This window comes from Archocentrus centrarchus, chromosome 13 (genome assembly GCF_007364275.1).
Source record: "Archocentrus centrarchus isolate MPI-CPG fArcCen1 chromosome 13, fArcCen1, whole genome shotgun sequence".
NCBI lineage: Eukaryota > Metazoa > Chordata > Actinopteri > Cichliformes > Cichlidae > Archocentrus > Archocentrus centrarchus.
The window spans coordinates 10,418,265-10,438,262 of NC_044358.1; the positions used below are offsets into that span (position 1 = coordinate 10,418,265).

At 39.8% G+C, this 19,998-nt stretch overlaps 2 protein-coding genes across 2 annotated transcripts; one reads left to right on the forward strand and one right to left on the reverse strand.

The window, feature by feature from the left end:
- Nucleotides 1-1,249: 1,249 nt before the first annotated feature.
- LOC115790909 (olfactory receptor 52N2-like) lies at nt 1,250-2,830 on the reverse strand. The gene has a single exon (XM_030744919.1). It carries the CDS (start codon nt 2,266-2,268, stop codon nt 1,339-1,341), a length of 930 nt encoding a protein of 309 aa, XP_030600779.1. The 5' UTR covers nt 2,269-2,830; the 3' UTR covers nt 1,250-1,338.
- Nucleotides 2,831-16,069: 13,239 nt separating this feature from the next.
- Nucleotides 16,070-18,331, forward strand: LOC115790099 (olfactory receptor 52K1-like). The gene is made up of 2 exons (XM_030743769.1): nt 16,070-16,086; nt 17,386-18,331. Exons 1-2 carry the CDS (start codon nt 16,070-16,072, stop codon nt 18,329-18,331), a joined length of 963 nt encoding a protein of 320 aa, XP_030599629.1.
- The last annotated feature ends 1,667 nt before the right edge of the window (nt 18,332-19,998 follow it).

Genomic DNA, 19,998 nt, shown 5'->3' on the forward strand with positions numbered 1-19,998 from the left:
TCCTCTGAAAAGGAAAGCTTTAAATCAGAAGTACCTGACTCCCTGATATAGCAAATGCACAACTTAAAACAGATAGCCAATGAGCTGGAGATGAAATGGCGTCTAGCTAATTTAGAAGATCTTCATTTAGCCTGGAAAAATATTTTGTTGTTCTATAAATATGTCCTCTGTAAAGTTAGGACATCTCACTACTCATCGCGGATTGAAGTGCCGTGGGCTTTTCTCTCTCAAAGACTCTTGAAAGAGTAGTTGTAAAACAGCTAACTGATCATCTGCAGAGGAACGGTTTATTTGAAGAGTTTCAGTCAGGTTTCAGAATTCATCACAGTACAGAAACAGCATTAGTGAAGGTTACAAATGATCTTCTTAGAGCCTCTGACAGTGGACTCATCTCTGTTCTTGTCCTGTTGGACCTCAGTGCAGCTTTGATACTGTTGACCATAACATTTTATTACAGAGATTAGAGCATACTATAGGTATTAAAGGTACTGCACTGCAGTGGTTTGAATCATATTTATCTAATAGACTCCAATTTGTTCATGTAAATGGGGAGTCTTCTTCACACACTAAGGTTAATTATGGAGTTCCACAGGGTTCTGTGGAACAATTTTATTTACTGTACACTATTAGGGCCAGGCGATATATTGAGTTTTTAAAAAATATCAATATATTTTCATATGCAATATAAGATGAGACACTATCGTTTATATCAATATAGTCTAGGTCGCATTACAATCATAGTTATAGCTCCACCAGTTCACCTTGCTCTTCTCCCAGTTTGTCTCTGCACAGCGTCACACCTGCCCCGCCTCTCTCCGCTTCACCCGTTAATCATGCAGGAAGCAACCACATGGCCATGTTCCCAAGTTAGCGACTTTGTTGCTAGATTTAGTGGCTTTTCAGACCTGCTGGCGACTTTTTTCCCCAAAAGTGACTAGTGACAAATGTAATTACTTTTTCCGGTGAGGTCGGTGAGTTTTGGCGACCTGAAATCCTCGCTGTGTTTTGTGTACATACAGCCTTCATACTGTGTCTGTTTGTTGGGACATGTAGCTTCGACTGTGAAGTGCCTTTTTGTTTATATCTTTTGGGGAGAAAATATATTGAGATATATATCGTATAGATACTGTAATTTATAAATTGATTAAATATGTAAATTTACTTTGAATAATAATAATGACTAAACTGGTTCATATGTTGATGTATTGAACTGCATTATCAAATTGGTCATCACTGCACATGCACATACTGCACAATCCATATTCTGATTCATTTAATTTATATTAAAGCTCATATTGTATTTCACTGAAATGCATCCAGGTTATTCCTAAGAAAAGTTCAGATTTTCAGTGTATTCAGGATGTGCTTTCGAATCTCTGCGGTTCTGATGCCGTAGATGATCGGGTTGAAACAACTTGGAAAGAACAGGTACATTATGCTAAAGAAAAGCCTAACGGCTGCAGGGAGGCCGTTTCTTATTCGATATGACAGGAACGCTGTGAGTACGATGATCAGAGTAACAGTCATGACCATGATGTGGGTCACACAGGTGTGAAGAGCTTTGGCTCTTGATTTTCCTGAACTCAGCACAGAACTGAATATAACAATGTAAGAGGCAGTGATGAGGAAGAAGTCAGTCACAGAGACTAAGAACACTGACATCAACCCGACCACACTATTGATGGTGGTGCTTCCACAGGCCAGCTCCACCAAGGCCATGTGTTCACAGAAACAATGGTTTATCACATTTCTGGAACAGAATGATAACTTTCCAGCCAGAATCACCACCACCAAGACAGTGATCAGATTTCTGATGAAAAGTGGGATGACAAATTTGAGAAATCTTGGTAAAGCCATTTGTTCATGATAGTAGAGAGGGGTGCAGATGGCAAAGTAACGATCCAGAGCCATCCACAGCAGCAGAGTGGACTGAAAGGCTCCTAAAAAGTGAACAAAATACATCTGAACAAGGCAGCCGGTCAAAGAGATTCCTCTCCAATCAAACAGGAAGCTCAGCAGCATGTGGGGAACAAAGAACAGAGGCAGGCTCAGGTCAATGCACGACATAGCAGCAATGAGGATGTACATCGGTGAGTGGAGGCTTTTCTGTGAAATGATGACGTACAGCAGCAGGAAGTTGGCAAACAGTGACACAGCAAACATGAAGGAGAACGGGATGAAGAGGAAAGGCCTCAATGCTCCAAGTTCATCAAAGCCATCCAGAAAGAAATATGTGTGTGAGGAGATGTTCTCCTTCAATGCCTCCATCCTCCTCTCTTCCTAAACACACCCAGTTTTAGAAGAATCAGCCTGAAAAGAGACACAAAGATCTGAATAATTCAAAATATTTGAGAAGAAATTAAAATTTAATTTTTAGGTCTTTGATGGAAAAATGTTCCCATCAAACACCTTCATACACACAGCTGGAGCTATAGCTTAATGATTTCTATGAACAGTTCTTTTTTTCATGGTTGAATGATTGTACAAATTTATTACATTTACGTCTTAAATGGCAAGAATTAATTTTGGATTTTCTCAAATCCATGCAGGGTCCACAGTACACAGGCTCAAACATGCATGCACTCAATTGTTTTTAATAAGTGGAGCTAAAGGTTGCACACTGTCTTTTAATTTCCAAAGGTCAAGGCCTATTAGCTTCTCTTTAGTGAAGATGATTGTCTACAACTGGTAGTTCCTCTTTGCAAGCATGGAAAGTACTTGTTTGAAGATCTAAGGAGAACCATAGTTTTACATATACTGGAAAGATTTCAGAATCATCACCTTAGAAAACTGTTATTCAGATTTAACACCAATTCAATTCAATTCAATTCAATTTTATTTATATAGCGCCAAATCACAACAAACTGTCGCCTCAAGGCGCTTTGTATTGTGGGTAAAGACCCTACAATAATACAGAGAAAACCCAACAGTCAAAACGACCCCCTATGAGCAGCACTTGGCGACAGTGGAAAGGAAAAACTCCCTTTTAACAGGAAGAAACCTCCAGCAGAACCAGGCTCAGGGAGGGGCAGTCATCTGCCGCGACCGGTTGGGCTGAGGGGAGAGAAAGACATGCTGTGGAAGAGAGCCAGAGATTAATATCAATTAATGATTAAATGCAGAGTGGAGTATAAACAAAGTAAATAAGGTGAATGAGAAACAGTGCATTATGTGAACCCCCCAGCAGACTAGGCCTATAGCAGCATAACTAAGGGATGGTTCAGGGTCACCTGATCCAGCCCTAACTATAAGCTTTATCATAAAGGAAAGTTTTAAGCCTAATCTTAAAAATAGAGAGGGTGTCTGTCTCCTGAATCCAAGCTGGAAGCTGGTTCCACAGAAGAGGTGCCTGAAAGCTGAAGGCTCTGCCTCCCATTCTACTCTTAAGTATCCTAGGAACCACAAGTAAGCCAGCAGTCTGAGAGCAAAGTGCTCTATTGGGGTGATATGGTACTATGAGGTCTTTGAGATAAGATGGTGCCTGATTATTCAAGACCTTGTATGTGAGGAGAAGAATTTTAAATTCTATTCTAGATTTAACAGGGAGCCAATGAAGAGAAGCCAATATGGGAGAAATCTGCTCTCTCTTTCTAGTCCCTGTCAGTACTCTAGCCACTTTGCAAAGGTCTGGAAATAGACCTAAATTCAGATGAAATTGGTTAGGATGTTCAGGAACAACCCAGGAACACCAAGGCTCAGGCCTGCTATGAACTGGAAATTGCTGGAACACCAATGTCACTGTCCAAAGTCAAACCAGTTTTATATCTCCATGGGTTCCATGAGATAGATGCCCCTGCTCCAGAATCTACTCCTTCAAGCTCGACTGAAATTTGCAGCTGATGGATGATGGGCAGACGAGACAAAGATCGAATTATTTGACCACAATGACAAGAGGTGTGTTTGGAGGAGTAAAAGTGAGGGTTTAAACCTAAGAGCACTGTACCAACTGTCAAGCACGGTGATGGTAGCATCATGCTGGGGCTGTTTTGGAAATCTGAACTGGCAGCAAGTTGCACACAGGCTATAGAAGCCCCCCCCCCCCCCCCCCCCCCCAAAAATAAATAAATTAATTAATTAAATAACTAAATACACCCTAAACAAAAGAAACAAACAAACTGTGGATCAATAGAAAGGACACCAAAGTTCCCATCTTGCACAGACCAAAGCTAACTTATTTCTGAGCTGTGCATGTGCTGGGCATATAGCTGTATAGTTTGGTGGTGCCACAGCAGGACAAGACCATCATCTACTGACATAATAAGGTATAACCTCAGTACATAAACATATAACAGTGTTAGAATAATTCACAATAGCAAACTTCTTTAAAACTGAAAATGTAGCATTTTCTAACCTACTACATTGGCAGTGATAATGGTACATTGTGCACAGTGGATGGAATAATGAAGGGGGACTACCTTCAAATTCTTCACTTTAGCTCAAATCAGTAGTTAGATGGTTGAAACTTTTCCAGAACTGGGAGTTCCAACAGGACAGTTATCCTAAATGTGCATCAGCACTTTCAACCTGGATGGAAACTTCTGACCATGACTATGTTTGATTTGCTTTCTATTATTAGCATGTGGAGTGTGCTAAACATGCATGTTACAACAGAGTCTTCAGTATGATGGCCTCTTCAGCTGTAAAATGAAGCCCATTTTCACTTACAATGTTTGTTTGACTGCTTTCTATGTCCTTGCATTGTGATCACAATCAGTTAAGCCTTTGGTTAATGGACAGAAATGAGGTAAACACAGGTAGACGGATGCAGCAGCTCCCTATGTTCAAAAAAGTTTCTGGTTTCAGTTAAAAAGGACAATTGTTATTGAGATTGGTCAACGCCCCTTGCATGAAACTGTGATGCACCCACCACTCTGATCTTTACACACATTTACCTCTTCTAAACAATGACAGTGTGTCATGTTTTGTGTGTCCACTGATCATTATCAAACTGTCCATTGATGACCGTGTTCCTCAGGTTTCATACATTCTGAAATCCACAAATGTTTCTCAAGGCTTTTCTAAAATTAACATTCAAAACTGTTCCTGTCACATACATATTCAATCAAGCAGCTGCTTTACAGTATTCACATGGAATCTTTTCATATTCAGAACTAATTACATGACATAAATGATGAAAACTGAACCTATAAAGGTTCAAAGGACTTATGAAATCAAACAGCAGAAAGCTCCATTAGACAGTCGTATTCTTTCACCATATTATTTCCCTGCTCTGTAGTCAGTGTGTTTTTTACATTATCATGGTCCGGTCTCTTAGTGATTACATGTCACTGTATCCCAGTGGAGCCATCCCTACTGTGTTTGCTACTCACCAATCTTGTAATTTCTGTTCAACCTCTTGTTTGACTCTAAGGTTGATTTTTGTAGGTTTCAGATTAAAATAACAACCAAAAATATGACAAAAACAAGAGACACCGATGGTGTGGTGTGTGCTGAGAAATCACGTCTCTTTTAGTAGCACAGCATTGAAAGTTTGAATTGGCCAACACCAGCTGTGTGTGAAAAGCACAAGAGCAGCACAAATGATCACAGCAAACAAACTCCACACAGAGCAGAGAGGGCTCATGTTTCCTCACGGAGTTTGGTTTCACATCGAAGACGACACTGAAAGATCACAGGGTTTAGTAATAAATCAGTTTGTTCAGGTTCATACGTATTTATTTTCTAGAGAGGACATTTACAAGAAAATCTAGAGTACAGGGATTCTGTAACATATCAAGAAGAATCAAGACAATCATGATGAACATTATGAAAAGAGTGAGAGGTTACCTAATTGTTCCTGACTGTCGGAGGGTAACATGAAGTACTGCTGGAAATAAATGGGCAGGTTTTACTTGCTGACTGTGTGTCCTGCATGCAGGCTGATGCTGTCAAACACTGATCCACCTCCATCCATTGCTCCGTCCATCTGTCCCTGCTGATCTGACAGAGCACTTTAATACCTCCATCTGACGCAACCACTTTGCAACTTGTTGGTGTGACAAACTGAATATGACAGAACATATAACCAAAACAACAGACATGCTATGGAAAAATGTAAATAATGCAGTATGTATGAACATCAGTGTGTTGATGCTTTAATGCACTAACTGTCATGGTCCGGGGTCCTTTGGACCCTGTGTGTTTTATTTTTGTTTATCTGTTCTGGGTTTCTTTTGGTTGTGGGGTTTAGTTTGCAGAGGTGGCAAAAGTACTGACATTCTGTACTTAAGTAGAAGTACAAGTACTTGTGTTAAAAAATACTTTGGTAAAAGTCGAAGTACTGGTTCAAGTTCTTTACTTAAGTAAAAGTAAAAAAGTACAGGCTCTGAAATTTACTCAAAGTAAGAAAGTAAAAGTAGCTCTTTGGAGGACGTTTCTACCTGCTATTTTTGTGTAAAGCTAACTGAACCTTATTATATATTATTGTAATAATATAAAATAATACATGAGAACACAAACGCTATTCCAATCTAAATTTTAATCCTAATGAATGCACTCAGCTTGAATCTGTTATGTAGGACACAAACTGTTAAAGGGAATTTAAACACAGCTCTATTCTCCATGTCCTCCATAGTAGAGGGTGACTGTGTCTCCACCTAAACACCAACATGAGGATACTCAGGGGTTACAGTGGGATTCAGAAGGTGGAGGAACCCTAAGATCAGCTGTAGTGGCTCTGTATGGGGAGAAGAATCACAACTTTCTACTGTGAGCTGCAGTAAATGATGTTGGTGTGCAGGCTGTGATCAGCTGACCTGCTGCTGCTGCTGCTCTGAGGTTTACTGCTCTGTGTGGATGAACTGAATTCACAAAGATGTAACCCAGTATTTCACAGCTATCTGAGCGGATCTCCATCCCCTACACTGACAGCATACAGGCTGTATAAATGTTGGATTCAGTGAATTAATCTCAGCATCAGCAGCTTTGATTCAAACTCATCTCTGCTGCACTGATGTAACCTGTAACTCTGACCATGAACACAAAGTGCACCAACACAGAGCTTTACTGTAAATACAGTACAACAAGATAACCTGTTTATTACGTACTAAACTGCAGTATTTTCATACAATCTTTGAATAACACAAAGTCAGCATACTTCAGTTTATTTTCCAGTCCTTACCTTTAATTCTAACCTCTCTTCTTCCTCTCCTGTCCCCTTTCTCCATCTCTGAGTGAACATCTCTCTCTTTGCTCTCCCTGAAATACAGCAGCTCTTCTTTTAGCTAGCAGACACACTGTGTGACAAACTGCACACACTTTGGGTGTTTGCTGATATTTGTTGAGCATTTAGAAACGTTGCATTTACCTGCCACACGTTACTCCCTTCATGCTCGCTCCTCTTCAGTAGCGCTAGCTAAGCTGTTTATGTGCCGCGAGCACAACTTACGGACTCGGTCCGGCCCGATTATAGCGCTATAAATGATACATTAATTATATGGGTTTGTGTATTTAATCCCTTTGTACCAGATAAGCCCCGGTGATGGAGGATACGCCAGTACGATTGTCTCTTATATGTTATTATTCCTCCATTTAGGCTCAGATCGCTTGATGACTGACGGCTCACTGACCGGAAACGCAAACTTCTCCCTGACGTGTTAAAAAGTAACGAGTCTGTTTTGAAAATGTAAGAAGTAGAAAGTACCGATACTTGTGTAAAAATGTAGGGAGTAAAAGTAAAAAGTACTCAGAAAAATAAATACTCAAGTAAAGTACAGATACCTAAAAAATCTACTTAAGTACAGTAACGAAGTATTTGTACTTCGTTACTTCCCACCTCTGTTAGTTTGTTATTTCTAGTTCCTGGTGTTCTCCCAGTATTCTGTGTCAGGTCTGCATCTCTGTTCCCTCGTCTTACTTCCTGTTTTATTTTGATAGCCATCCGGTCCCGGTCTGTTGCGTTCAGCTTTGCTTCCCCTGGTCTTGTCATAGTAATTAGCGTCACCTGTGTTCCCAGCTGTTCCCCCTCCCCTCATTATCCTCCTGTGTATTTAAGTCCTGTGTTTTCAGAGCCTGTTGTTGTGTTGTCGTCTTATGTTCCCCTGCTGTGTGTGTGTTCTGTTTTGCCTTGGCTTTTCAGTACTGATGGTGAGATGAAGCTTCATGAAGCTTTCCATCCAGTCAGCGAACCCATGGGTCGAAGCTTCATGGTGCTTCATTTGCTCTATTGCGCCATCAAGTGGACAGTAAATGTAAAACAGGCAGAGTGATTATAATCTAGGGACGGTGAGATGAAGCTTCATGAAGCATTTAAGCTTTCCAGTCAATCGCTGAACCGATGGGTCGAAACTGCGCCATCAAGAGGACAGTCAATATAAAACAGGCACTACTTATAATCACATCAAGGCTTTGGTGCGTGAAGCTTTGAACAGAATAAATGATTTTTGTGATGACAATAAGTAAATCCTGAACTAATTCATATGGTGTCTGCCTTTATGATACAATGTTGGGGTGAAGAGGGAAAGTTGAAATAAATTGGGGAGAGAGTTGTGATGTGAGTGTGATTGTGTTACTTGGTAAGTGTGCTCACTAGAGACGTTTTACTTATTCATTTTTATTTAGAAACAACAGCTTTGCCACAGTGCTGAGCTTCAGGCGTTTTTTTTTTTTTTGTTTGAAATGATTTCACCTACTTCAGAAAATACACTTTCACAGGGCACAGATGAAGCTGGAGTAATAATTTATTACTATGTGCACACCTTATTAGGAGAGCTCAGCTGAAGATGTTCCCAGACAGGGAAAATCTCCTCTTAGTTGGTTACATCACCAAAAAAGATCAGCTCAAATACAGTGCAAACCAACGCGCAACAGTCGCCAATACCACAAACTGTGAGGGGGGGATCCATCGCGTTTCGCTACCCCTTATATTTCGAATCGCACGCTGAACCCACAAATCGTTTCCTGAATCAGTCACGTGGTACGGCCGGCTTCGCACATCACCGACACAAGCCTCGATACGTGCTTCACAAAAGTCTCCCTCAATTACTCGATACACAGTTCGAAGCCTCGACACTGAACGACACATCACTACTTTTCAGTCTGCTGTATTTTGCTCTGCGGTTATAGCCCTGTCTAGTCCGGCCTTTTGTTCAGTACTCTAAATAAAGCTGAGTTTAATATTTTAATTCTGTCTGGCGTATCCTGCATTGGGGTCCTCCTTCCTGCCTGCCACACAGCTGTTACATGATAGAAGGATGTGACCAGAATGGACCCCGCGGAGACAGAAATGTACACCGGCTCTCGTCTAGCTCTGGGAGGACCCGCATATTGGAATGGTCTCCGACAACGCCGCTCACCTCCCCAGCCTAACCCGCAGGTTTGTCGAGTAGGCGGACTATTTTTGGCTCCAGCCGCTCCCTCACCTGCCTCTCCACACTCAAAACAAAAAAACAAACAAACAATATTATATATATGTATGTATATATATATATATATATATATATATATATATATATATATATATATATATATATATATATATATATAAAATGGACTTACTTAAAAATGTTGTGTCAAGTGATTACACATAACTTTTTAAAGTACCGTATTTTTTGGGCTATAAGGCGCACCTAAAATCCTTAAATTTCCTCAAAAATCGGCAGTGCGCCTTATGTGTGAATTCTTGTTGCACTTACTGACCTTGAACCAATTTTATGTGGTACACTGTGCTCAAAAATCTGACGAAATGTTTTAGTGCGACTTTGGTAAGGGACGCTTAATAAATATCGACATTTTCCAGAGCGTAAGTGTACAACGGGGGAGGGGGGTAACACCCAGCGTACGGTTTTCAAATAGTTGAGCGCTGCTGTCTGACCGCCGATGACCGAAGAATCCACACCGCTGCACCATTGCGTGGTCTGCAGCGATATTTCCTCTGGTCTGACAGATCAGTTCAAAGGCCTCATTGAATTCTGTAAAATAGTCCATCATCGATTCACAAAATGACTCTACTGACGATATTAGACAGGAACAAGCTGCGAGTGCAGCGCAGCAGGTGTGGAAAGCAGCCAAAGCTGCCGGAGATAAATTCAACAAGAAGCATTGTTCCAAAAATAGAAACCGTATGCAGTAAACTGCAGAAAACTATGATGGATTTTATTCTACATGTTCCGGCCTGTTTCCATCTATGCTGGCCCGGATATTTGTGCGTAATCTGGCGATTGGTGGCTGGCACTGTTGCCACTTTTGTGTAACAAAACTCGCTGTCGACTGTCTCAAAAGTTGCTAAAGGACGAATCGAGGCCCGGGTGTGTGTGTTCTGTTCAGGTCCAGGTGATACACAGCGTATTTTTCTTTGCTTATATCAGTAAATATACAGGTGCACAGGATTTATGAAGGCTTTATATATAAAATGAAAAAATGACTTGTTCTTACCCTCATTAATAAAGAATATATTGCAGCGTCTGTTAAGATGTTGAAGAAGATGGCGAGATATTGCCAGCAAAAGTTTCCCTTTTATTGCCGTGTGCTGCAACCAAAACAAAACGGTAACTGACGAGAGGGAACCCGACATGCTTGATGATGAAATCGCCCAACTGTTCAACTCAGACACTGAAGATGAGGAATTTGATGGATTTGTGGGAGATGAATGATTTAAAATGTGAGGGTATTTTTCTGTATTTGTTACAACTGAACAATATTCTGAGTTATTGTGAAAGAGTTGAATAAAGTTCGACTTACCTGATGCTTTTGCTTCGCTCTGCATATGTTTTATCATGCGCAATATAACCCGGTGCGCCTTATGTATGAAAATAGACCCGTTCATTGATAGTGTGCCTTATGGTTTGCAAAATACGGTAGATTTTATTTAACAAGATTTTGTATAATTTACTCATAAGATGTAAGTATACTGTACAAAAGTGACTTGAGTAACTTAAACTTAAAGTTGTTAGGTTCATTTTATTTATAAACCCTGTGTTAAATGTATGAGATATAGTTAAGTTCAGAGAATTAACTGGATACACATTAAAGCAATACAGGATTACTGAGTAAGATCAACTTGATATAGTTAAGTTAGTCCTAACTGAGTTTCTTTTGTCAAATTAAAGTCATGTTAAATAGAAAAAGAACTGTTAACAGAGGGAGGAAAAAATCAACTTTGCAAAACAGCATTTTATTAGACACCAAGAATAAAATCCACTTGTTTTACAAAAAAATTAAAACAATAAAGCATAAAAATGATTTGTATTTATAAACAAAGAACAATTATAAAGTGTCATGCATTTTTTAAACTTTCAATAAACTTTTTAGAGCTCTTAGCTCCACGCAAGCTTCAACTAGTTCAAATAGCAGCAGAACATTCTCACTACGGTAAAGTGTCTTTTTAGGAGAAATGACTAGCAGAACACCATGAGGTTGCCAGAATTTATTACCCATTAGGGATAAGTGGCTACAATGAGGCAGCTTAGCACAACTGAAAGTGCTGTAACAACAATGTGACACATAGAAAAATGAGAATAAAACTCAAAAACAATGTTATGTCTGCTGTCCAACGTAAACTCTTAACAGAGACTGATCTCAAGTCAGTAGTTTGATACTACAGCTTTAGATTTCAATTTGAAACTTGTAACCTTTAAGTTAAACAGTAATCGTAAGAAATAAAAAAAAGGATAACAGAAAACCAAAACTACTGCTCAAGTAAACAGGACAACAAAAACTTTTCAGGACACTGAACAGCCCCCAGATCACAACACCGTAATGGTTTCATGGATTATTGCAGAAGCTTGTTTTTGAGTACCTGGATTTTGTTCGAAAGTCTGTGTGTATCAAGTTTCATCAGGATCTTTTGGATGAATTCAAAAGTTTACCTGAGGTCAGTTGGACAGCTCAGGTTCAGGTTGTAGATGATCCCAAACAGTAAGGCACAAGCAGTGGCGACATCTTTGAGTTCATTAAGCACCTGCACACCTTCCACATTCCAGGGAGGCTCAGGACACTGAGTCCGAATAGACCATGTTCCATGTGCAGGAATCCAGAAGGGGCTCATAGTAGAGCTCGTCCTCCACATCGAAAGGAGCCAGTTGAGGTGGTTCTGGCATGTTCATGGGTGAGGTGCTCTGGAAAGGGCACACCCAGAACACACTGGAGAGATTATATCTCTCGGCTGGCCTGAGAATGCCATGGTGTTCCCTGGATAACCTGGAGGAGGTGGATGGGGAGAGGGAGGTGTGAGTTTCTCTGCTTAGGCTGCTGCCCCCGCAACCTGACCCAGATGCATGATTTTACATAATTCAGTGCAATTTTATTTATATAGCACCAAATCACAATAGTCGCAAGGTGATTTATATTGTAAGAAAACGTCATGGTGCTGGGCCGGTGGCCCAGCGTTTTGAGTTTCTTTTGTGTAGCTTTCTTTTGTTGTACTTTTTCTGGTTGTTTTCTTAGTGTTTCTTTTAGTTTTTCTGTTTGTTGTTTGAGTGTGCGGGTTGGTTTCCTTTGTTTCGTTTGTAAGGTTGCCTTGTTAAGTTTCTGTGTTTAGGTTAGTATCTGTTATGTTAGTCAGTTCCTGTTTTATTTTGACAGTCTTGTGTTCCTTGTGCTTTGTGTTTAGTTTTGCTTCCCCTTTGTCATTAGTCTCATGTGGTTCACCTGTCATCCCCTGTTGTTTCCACTTGCCCTAATCCCCTTGTGTGTATTTAAGCCCTGAGTCTTCCTTTGTTCATTGTTGCGTCGTCGTCATTGTTATGCACAGTGTTCCTGTCCTAGCTGTGTGTTTTGGTTTTTGGTTTTCTCCCAGGCTTTCATTTGTTTTTTGCCCTGGTTGAGATTTCTGGTTTTTGTATTTTGTATTTTTCGAGTCCCGGCAAATAAACAAGTTTTACTTTACGTCTGCGTATGTCCTGCACTTGGGTCCTTCCCTCCACACACAGCCCCTCACCATGACAGAAAAAGACAATACAGTGATTACAGGGAAAACCCAACAGTCAGCACAACTAGCAAGCATTTGGTAAGAGTGGGAAGGAAAAACTCCCGTTTAACAAGAACGACCTCTACCAAAACCGGGATCAGGGAGGGGCAGCCATCCACCATGAACAGTTGGAGGTGAGGGGAGGAGGGCAGGACAAAAGACACTGTGGAAGAGATTAAATGCAGAGTGGGGTATAAACAGAGTGAAAAGAGGAATGAAAAAGAACTACTCAGTGCATCATGGGAACCCCCGAGCAGCCTCAGCCTATAGCAGCATAACTAAGGGATAGTTCAGGGTCACCTGATCCAGCCCTAACTATAAGCTTTAACAAAAAGTTAAGTTTAAAGCTAATCTTTTTTTTTTTTTGTAATTTAAACTTTTATTAAATTTGAAAAACAAAACAAACAAAAACAAAACAAATAACAACCAAACCCTAGCCCCATTCAAACATACAAAACAAACAAAATAAACAACATAAAATACAGATAACAGCACAAACTAAACCAAGCAGCACATGCCCAATATACTTTCAACAGAATACAAATAATTGTAAACTCCCCAACCACCATGCTTCTTTCATAAAAAACTAAAACTTATTCCAGACAAGTGTATAGGATTCCTGTCGGTCCTGTAATTTGGCTATCAACAGTTCAAAAGATGCAATCTGAGTCATAGTTTTTATCCACTCTCTGTATTCAGGTCTTTTCCATTTATGAAGTATAACCCTAGCTGCTGCATGAAATGAGTTAGTAACAAAGCAAATGCATTGTCTTCCTCTGACAGGTATTTAATCACCTCACTCAAACTGCTACGTATTTGTATATATTTCCAAAAATCTAATTTGTTTTCTAACCAAATTGAATTTTTAAGTCTTGGTAAGGTTTAATTGTTTTATGAGTAGCCAAATCAGAATAATTCTTATGCCCCTAGACAGCCAGGAATTCCAGAAAACTACGTCCTTCCCCACTTTTACTGCTGGGTTATTCCAAAGTGATGAGTATACCTGTTTGTAATGTGAAATCTTTAACATTTTATGGAGTTTAACCCAAACATTTTTAGAGTGCTGGAAAATCGGATTAATCTCCTTAGTTCCATGCTCATTTAAACTGGAGTTCTTTGTGATAAGACTTCAATTGGACTGAAGGGGGCAGAATATTCTTGTTCTATATTCACCCACCATAGGTAGTCATTCTCCTTCTGCCTACAATGTCTTGCCAATTTAATCATCTCATAAGCAATGTTGTACAGCTCCACATTGGGTAGTGAAAGCCCTCCTTCCTTTCTTATTACATAAACTTTATTTAAATTAATCCTACCTTTTTCCCATTCCATAAATAATCTTTAATCATTCTATTAATATTGTGCAAAAAGCTCTCCAAATACTTAAACTGTGGCGCAATCACCATTTTGACTATATTTATTTTCCACCACAATGTTAAATTAAGCATCTTCCACTTCTCCAGACTGCTCTTTATGTTCACCAGGAGGGGAGTCATATTAATATGTATTATATCTGATATATTCACACACAGTTTAACAGCTAAATATTTCATACCAGATAAGAGCCATTTAAAGTGCCCAGCACTAACCATATCTGGGTGACATGTCTTGGATACAGCTATAGCTTCTGATTTATGCCAATTAACCTTGTAACCAGAGATCTGAGAAAATAAGTCAACCTCATCAAGAAGAACCGGGGTAGAGGACGCAGGATCCGACACTAAACAGAGAATATAAAAAAAGCTTATGTTCTCTTCCATCAGCCTCCACCACCTTGATTCTAGCCTCCTTTCTTATCACCACTGCTAACATTTCTACCACTAGTGTAAACAGCAGCGGGGACAAAGGGTCCCCTTCCCAGACTGTATGAAATTTATCAGTTGTAAAATTGGAGTTAGCTGTAAAATTGGATCCATATCACTAACAGATCACGCAAGGGTGGTACTAAATATTTTGATTGGAGAGGTGGCGGTTAAAAGTAGAAGATGGAGACTTAATACATCTTTATTTCAAGAGTCAGTATTCAAATATATGTTAAGTGAAAATATGAAGTCATTTTTTCAGATAAACACAGTTTAAGTCTAATCTTAAAAATAGAGAGGGTGTCTGTCTCCTGAATCCAAGCTGGAAGCTGGTTCCACAGAAGAGGGGCCTGAAAGCTGAAGGCTCTGCCTCCCATTCTACTCTTAAGTATCCTAGGAACCACAAGTAAGCCAGCAGTCTGAGAGCGAAGTGCTCTGTTGGGGTGATACGGATACTATAAAGTCTTTAATATAAGATGGGGCCTGATTATTCAAGACCTTGTATGCAAGAAGAAGGATTTTCAATTCAATTCTGGATTTAACAGAAAGCCAATGAAGAGAAGCCAATATGGGAGAAATCTGCTCTCTCTTTCTAGTCCCTGTCAGTACTCTTGCAGTACAATCAGCTGAAGGCTTATCGGGGAGCTTTGAGGCCTGTGTGATAGTAATGAATTACAGTGGTTTCATTCACCGGTGATAACTCCAATGTACAGTCAGTAAACTGAGGGGGACACAAGGATACTTTGAATTTTACAAGTTGCAAAATGACTTGGCCCTAAAAATATGTCTGACATGTTTAATGAAAACAAACCTGAAAGGTCTTCTAGATCTTCATGAGCTGCTCACCTAGTGGTGCCTAGATGTGAAACTAAACAGGGTGAAATGAATCCAACTAGCCACTAAAATCAGATTTGGTCCAGCAGTTTTTTTAAACGAAGCTCAAATTGGCATTACTCACTGCTACCTTTTACTAATTATCCAGCCAAACTAGTCCACTCTTAATTTGTTGTTTTTCTTTTAATTCTATTTTAATACAATCTTGCAAAGCACGATGAATAACTGTGTGAATAACTGGTGTTTGAAAGGTCATGTATAAATAATTTTGCTCTGATGACTGGCTGCTTGTTTTGGTGCTCTCTGTGTTAAATCTTTTGTAGATGGTTTCCAAGGACAACTTTCAGCTCTTTCTGTGTAACAAACCATTTGGCAAAGATCAAGAACGTTTTCATTAATTATTTTTTTTTTTTTACATGGTTTCTTATTTTGCTCTACTGCTCGGTACGTCTGGTAGTCCAACAGCCAATAGCAGCATCAGTCGGAGGCTATTAAAGTGCTGCGTTAGTGTTTCAGCAGGGACAGGAGGATGCAGATCATCCCAGTGCAGATGTGACAAACTGTACAACATCTCAGTCCTCAGGACCAGTTTGACTCTTCATGAAGTCCAATTCTGAAAATGTTTCATGCCATTAATTTGATTTTGTGTTTTTGTCTTTGGCAGATATTTGCTGATGAACAGGAAAAAAGAAGTGATCTCACTGCACTGAATTAATGTCTGTTTAAGGTTTGTGTCACTTCAAGCCTCTTACCTCAGCTCTTTTGTGCCTTTGGTGCTGAAAATGTTGTGTGACAATAATGTGTTTGTTTGCTTGACAGATCGTTTCTCTCAAGCTTTTCTATGAAACCAGAAAGAGGTTTTAAATGTTTAATGTTGAGAATGCTTTGTTGCTGTTTTCAGGTCATTTTAAAGTACAAACCAAGTTAATGTGAAGCAAAATTTCTTTTTACCTACCTGAAAATCACAAACACAGTGTACTTAGAATAGATCCTTAGGATAAAATCCTCTCTGGTTTCCCTGTCGGTGGGTAAACCTCAGGAAGTGGAAATGATTCACTGTCATCATGTAATGTTACAGAGCACACAGCTGGACCTGAAGATCAATAACAATATGGAGCAACTGTTTATTACTAACAGTATGAATAGTGTAATACAGGATGTGTGTTGGGCTGAAAGTGTGGAGTACTGACAGATCACCACCTGATTCTGAGAGGCCAAACGTGAAGACATCATTTTGTATCATTTATTATCTCAGTGATCCTGTTTGTTGTTTAGCATCATCTGAATAAATCCAGAATCTTTGTATAAAGCTGAAAGTCTTCCTGCATGTTTAATATTCCATTCTAACTTAGAATAAATGTATATTACATGCAAATGAAATTAGTGAATTATACATGAATAACAATCTTTATATGGTTATCAGCTTATTATAACACTGTGCTTTCCCACTGGGTTGTGTAACATTATTAGACATCCATGTCTAAGAAGTGGTGTATCATTTTAAAACACTTTCATGGTTCATATTTATCTGCTTATCTTAGTTTTGTCACTGAGTTTCTCTGTATTGCAGTTCTGGTCCAGCTGTTTCCTCTGTAACAGCATCTGGCAGAGGGTGGCACAGCTGCTCGAATCCTGAGATTTGCTGCATAAATCAAACTGATGTTGTTGAATGAAGCCCTGGTACTCAGACTAGTTTGAATTTTGATGGTTCAGCTCTATGATGATTTTAGAAAAGCAGAGAAATGTGGTTTGCAATAATGTAGAAGTTAAATGTTTATTTCTCTCCTTTTTTTCAGGCTTAATAAAACAAACAAACTGGAAAAGAAGCTTTTAGGAAGGAGGAAGGATGGAGAATGTGTCTTTGCACACACATTTTATCCTGAATGGCTTTTATGAACTGGGAGAGTTGAGGCCTTTGCTCTTCATCCCGTTCTCCCTCATGTTTACTGTGTCACTGTTTGCCAACTCCCTGCTGCTGTACGTCATCATTTCACAGAGAAGCCTCCACTCACCGATGTACATCCTCATTGCTGGCATGGCATGTGTTGACCTGAGCGTCCCTGTATTCTTTTGTCCACACATGCTGCTGAGCTTCTTGTTTGACTGGAAGGGGATCTCGCTGATTGGCTGCCTTGTTCAGATGCACTTCATTCACTTTTTTGGAGCTTTTCAGTCCACTCTGCTGGTATGGATGGCTCTGGATCGTTACTTTGCCATCTGCACGCCATTATACTACCACAAACACATGACATCATCAAGATTTGTTAAGTTTTTACTTCCACTTGTTGTCAGAAATGTCCTCTTGATAACGCTGTTTGTGAGCTTGGCTGGAACGCTGTCATTCTGTTACAGAAATGTGATAAACCACTGTTTCTGTGAACACATGGCCTTGGTGGAGCTGGCCTGTGGAAGCACCACCATCAATAACCTTGTGGGCTTGGTGGCCATGTTCCTTATTCCTGTTCTTGACTTCGTCTTCATCGCTTCCTCCTATGTGGTGATATTCAGCTCTGTGCTGCGGTCTGGCAGGTCACGTGTAAAAGCACTTCACACCTGCATCACCCACATAATGGTCATCACAGTCAGCCTCATTCTGGCTCTTGTTGCTTTCCTGTCATATCGGATCAGAAATGGCCTCCCTGCAGCTAGTCGAGTTTTCTTCAGCACCATGTACCTGCTTTTCCCAAGCTGCTTCAACCCAGTCATCTATGGCATCAGGACCACTGAGATCCGACAGCACATCCTCAAGACACTGAGCTGTCACTCGTTGCAAAATGGGCCCAGTTCCTAAGAAATTAATAATATGTGTAATTTAAAATGATTTATATATATAAAAAAGATTTATACCACTGCTAACCCCCCAACTGTCTTATGCAGACTTCAATCTGTTTAACACCTCCTCATGAAGCAGGACATTAATCAGGGTGCACTGTCCCCTAAAATGAAACTAAAGGTGTAGCCTACTCTTTTCGCTAGGCGTTTTAATTGTTGGTTTGTATTACCACTTGCAGAAGCTGACATAGTAAAACAGTTGTCCCTTACATCAAGTACATGTTCAAGAAGCAATATAGCAAAAGGAAAAAGTAGTCCGCACACCAGCATAAGCTACTGAGTAGGGTTTAATATTTTTCCCGAAAATGACATGAATCAAATCCCGGGAAATGACGAGCCATTTCCCGGGAATCCCGGGAAAAAGTTTATTTATTTTTTTATTTTAATTAGGCCTTCTGTAGCCTGTGTCGGCCTTAACCTATTCTGATATTGTAGAGGTAGCTTTCCAGCTATGTCCTGTTATGCCCAGTAGGGGGCAACGTCGGCTTGATTAACGCAATAAAACCTACATCTCGGCATTCGAGTGCTCGAGCTATGCGGTGTTGTATCGTTCCTCAACACTCCCTTAACAAATATAATTCGAATATTCCTCCATTGTACATGGAATTATACCAAGCTATTTTACAACTGCTGGTACAAAACAATACGGTTCATCTCCACAGCATTGATAAAGGCTCAGCCACGCTGTCGTGGCGACATCTGTTGCACTATATCTCCACCAGTGGAACGCTGTAATAGTCATTGAAAAGTTAACTACCGTACTTCACTATAATATGGCATAACACAGGGCCTTGAGTAATGCACCACGACTTGGTCATTGCCATTCTGGCAACAGCAAATTTATAACACCGTGTCTGAGGGTTAAAGTAGGTTCGCTGTGAATCGTCTATTGAAAAACTGGCCAATCATTATAGCCTAAAAAATATACATTTTACTCAACTCCATTTTAAAAGCGAAATATGTTAAAGCAATCTATTTCATGATCATTTCTTCACCCATTAGGCCCGTATCCTAATTCATGATTGTTAGTAAGCGGCTGCAAACGAGGAAAAGAAACACTCGAAGTTAAACAGATATTTCTTTATTGTTCAGGGCAGGCATATTTTATAGGCTATATAATGCAATATAACAATATATAATAATATGAAATTATATAATACAAAATACCTTAGGGTAAACACATTGCCTACGATTTCAACAAATTAAAGAGGAAAAAAGTACAACTGTGTAATACCTCTATTAAAACGCTTGAGATGAAGGCTGAAGCCTTAAACGGAGGCTGAACGTGCCTGAAATGAAGAGTAATGCTTTTCGCATTAAACGAACCCTTCTCTCAATATTTCCTTAAATTTAACATTCTGAAGCTTTCTTTTCTTTCTGAAAGTCAAATCGACGCGCGCGACTTTTTTCCCGGTTTCCCGTCTAACGTTTCCCGGGAAACGGGAAATTGTTCTGATCGCATTTCCCGGGAATCCCGGATCCCGGGATTAAACCCTACTACTGAGTAATAATTTAGTACAAAACCATACTGTGAGTAACATTTTGGGCCACAACCACCCTTCCTCAGACTTAAAGATATTACAGGGAACACATTAATTATACACAGCCACATCTCATTAACCCTTT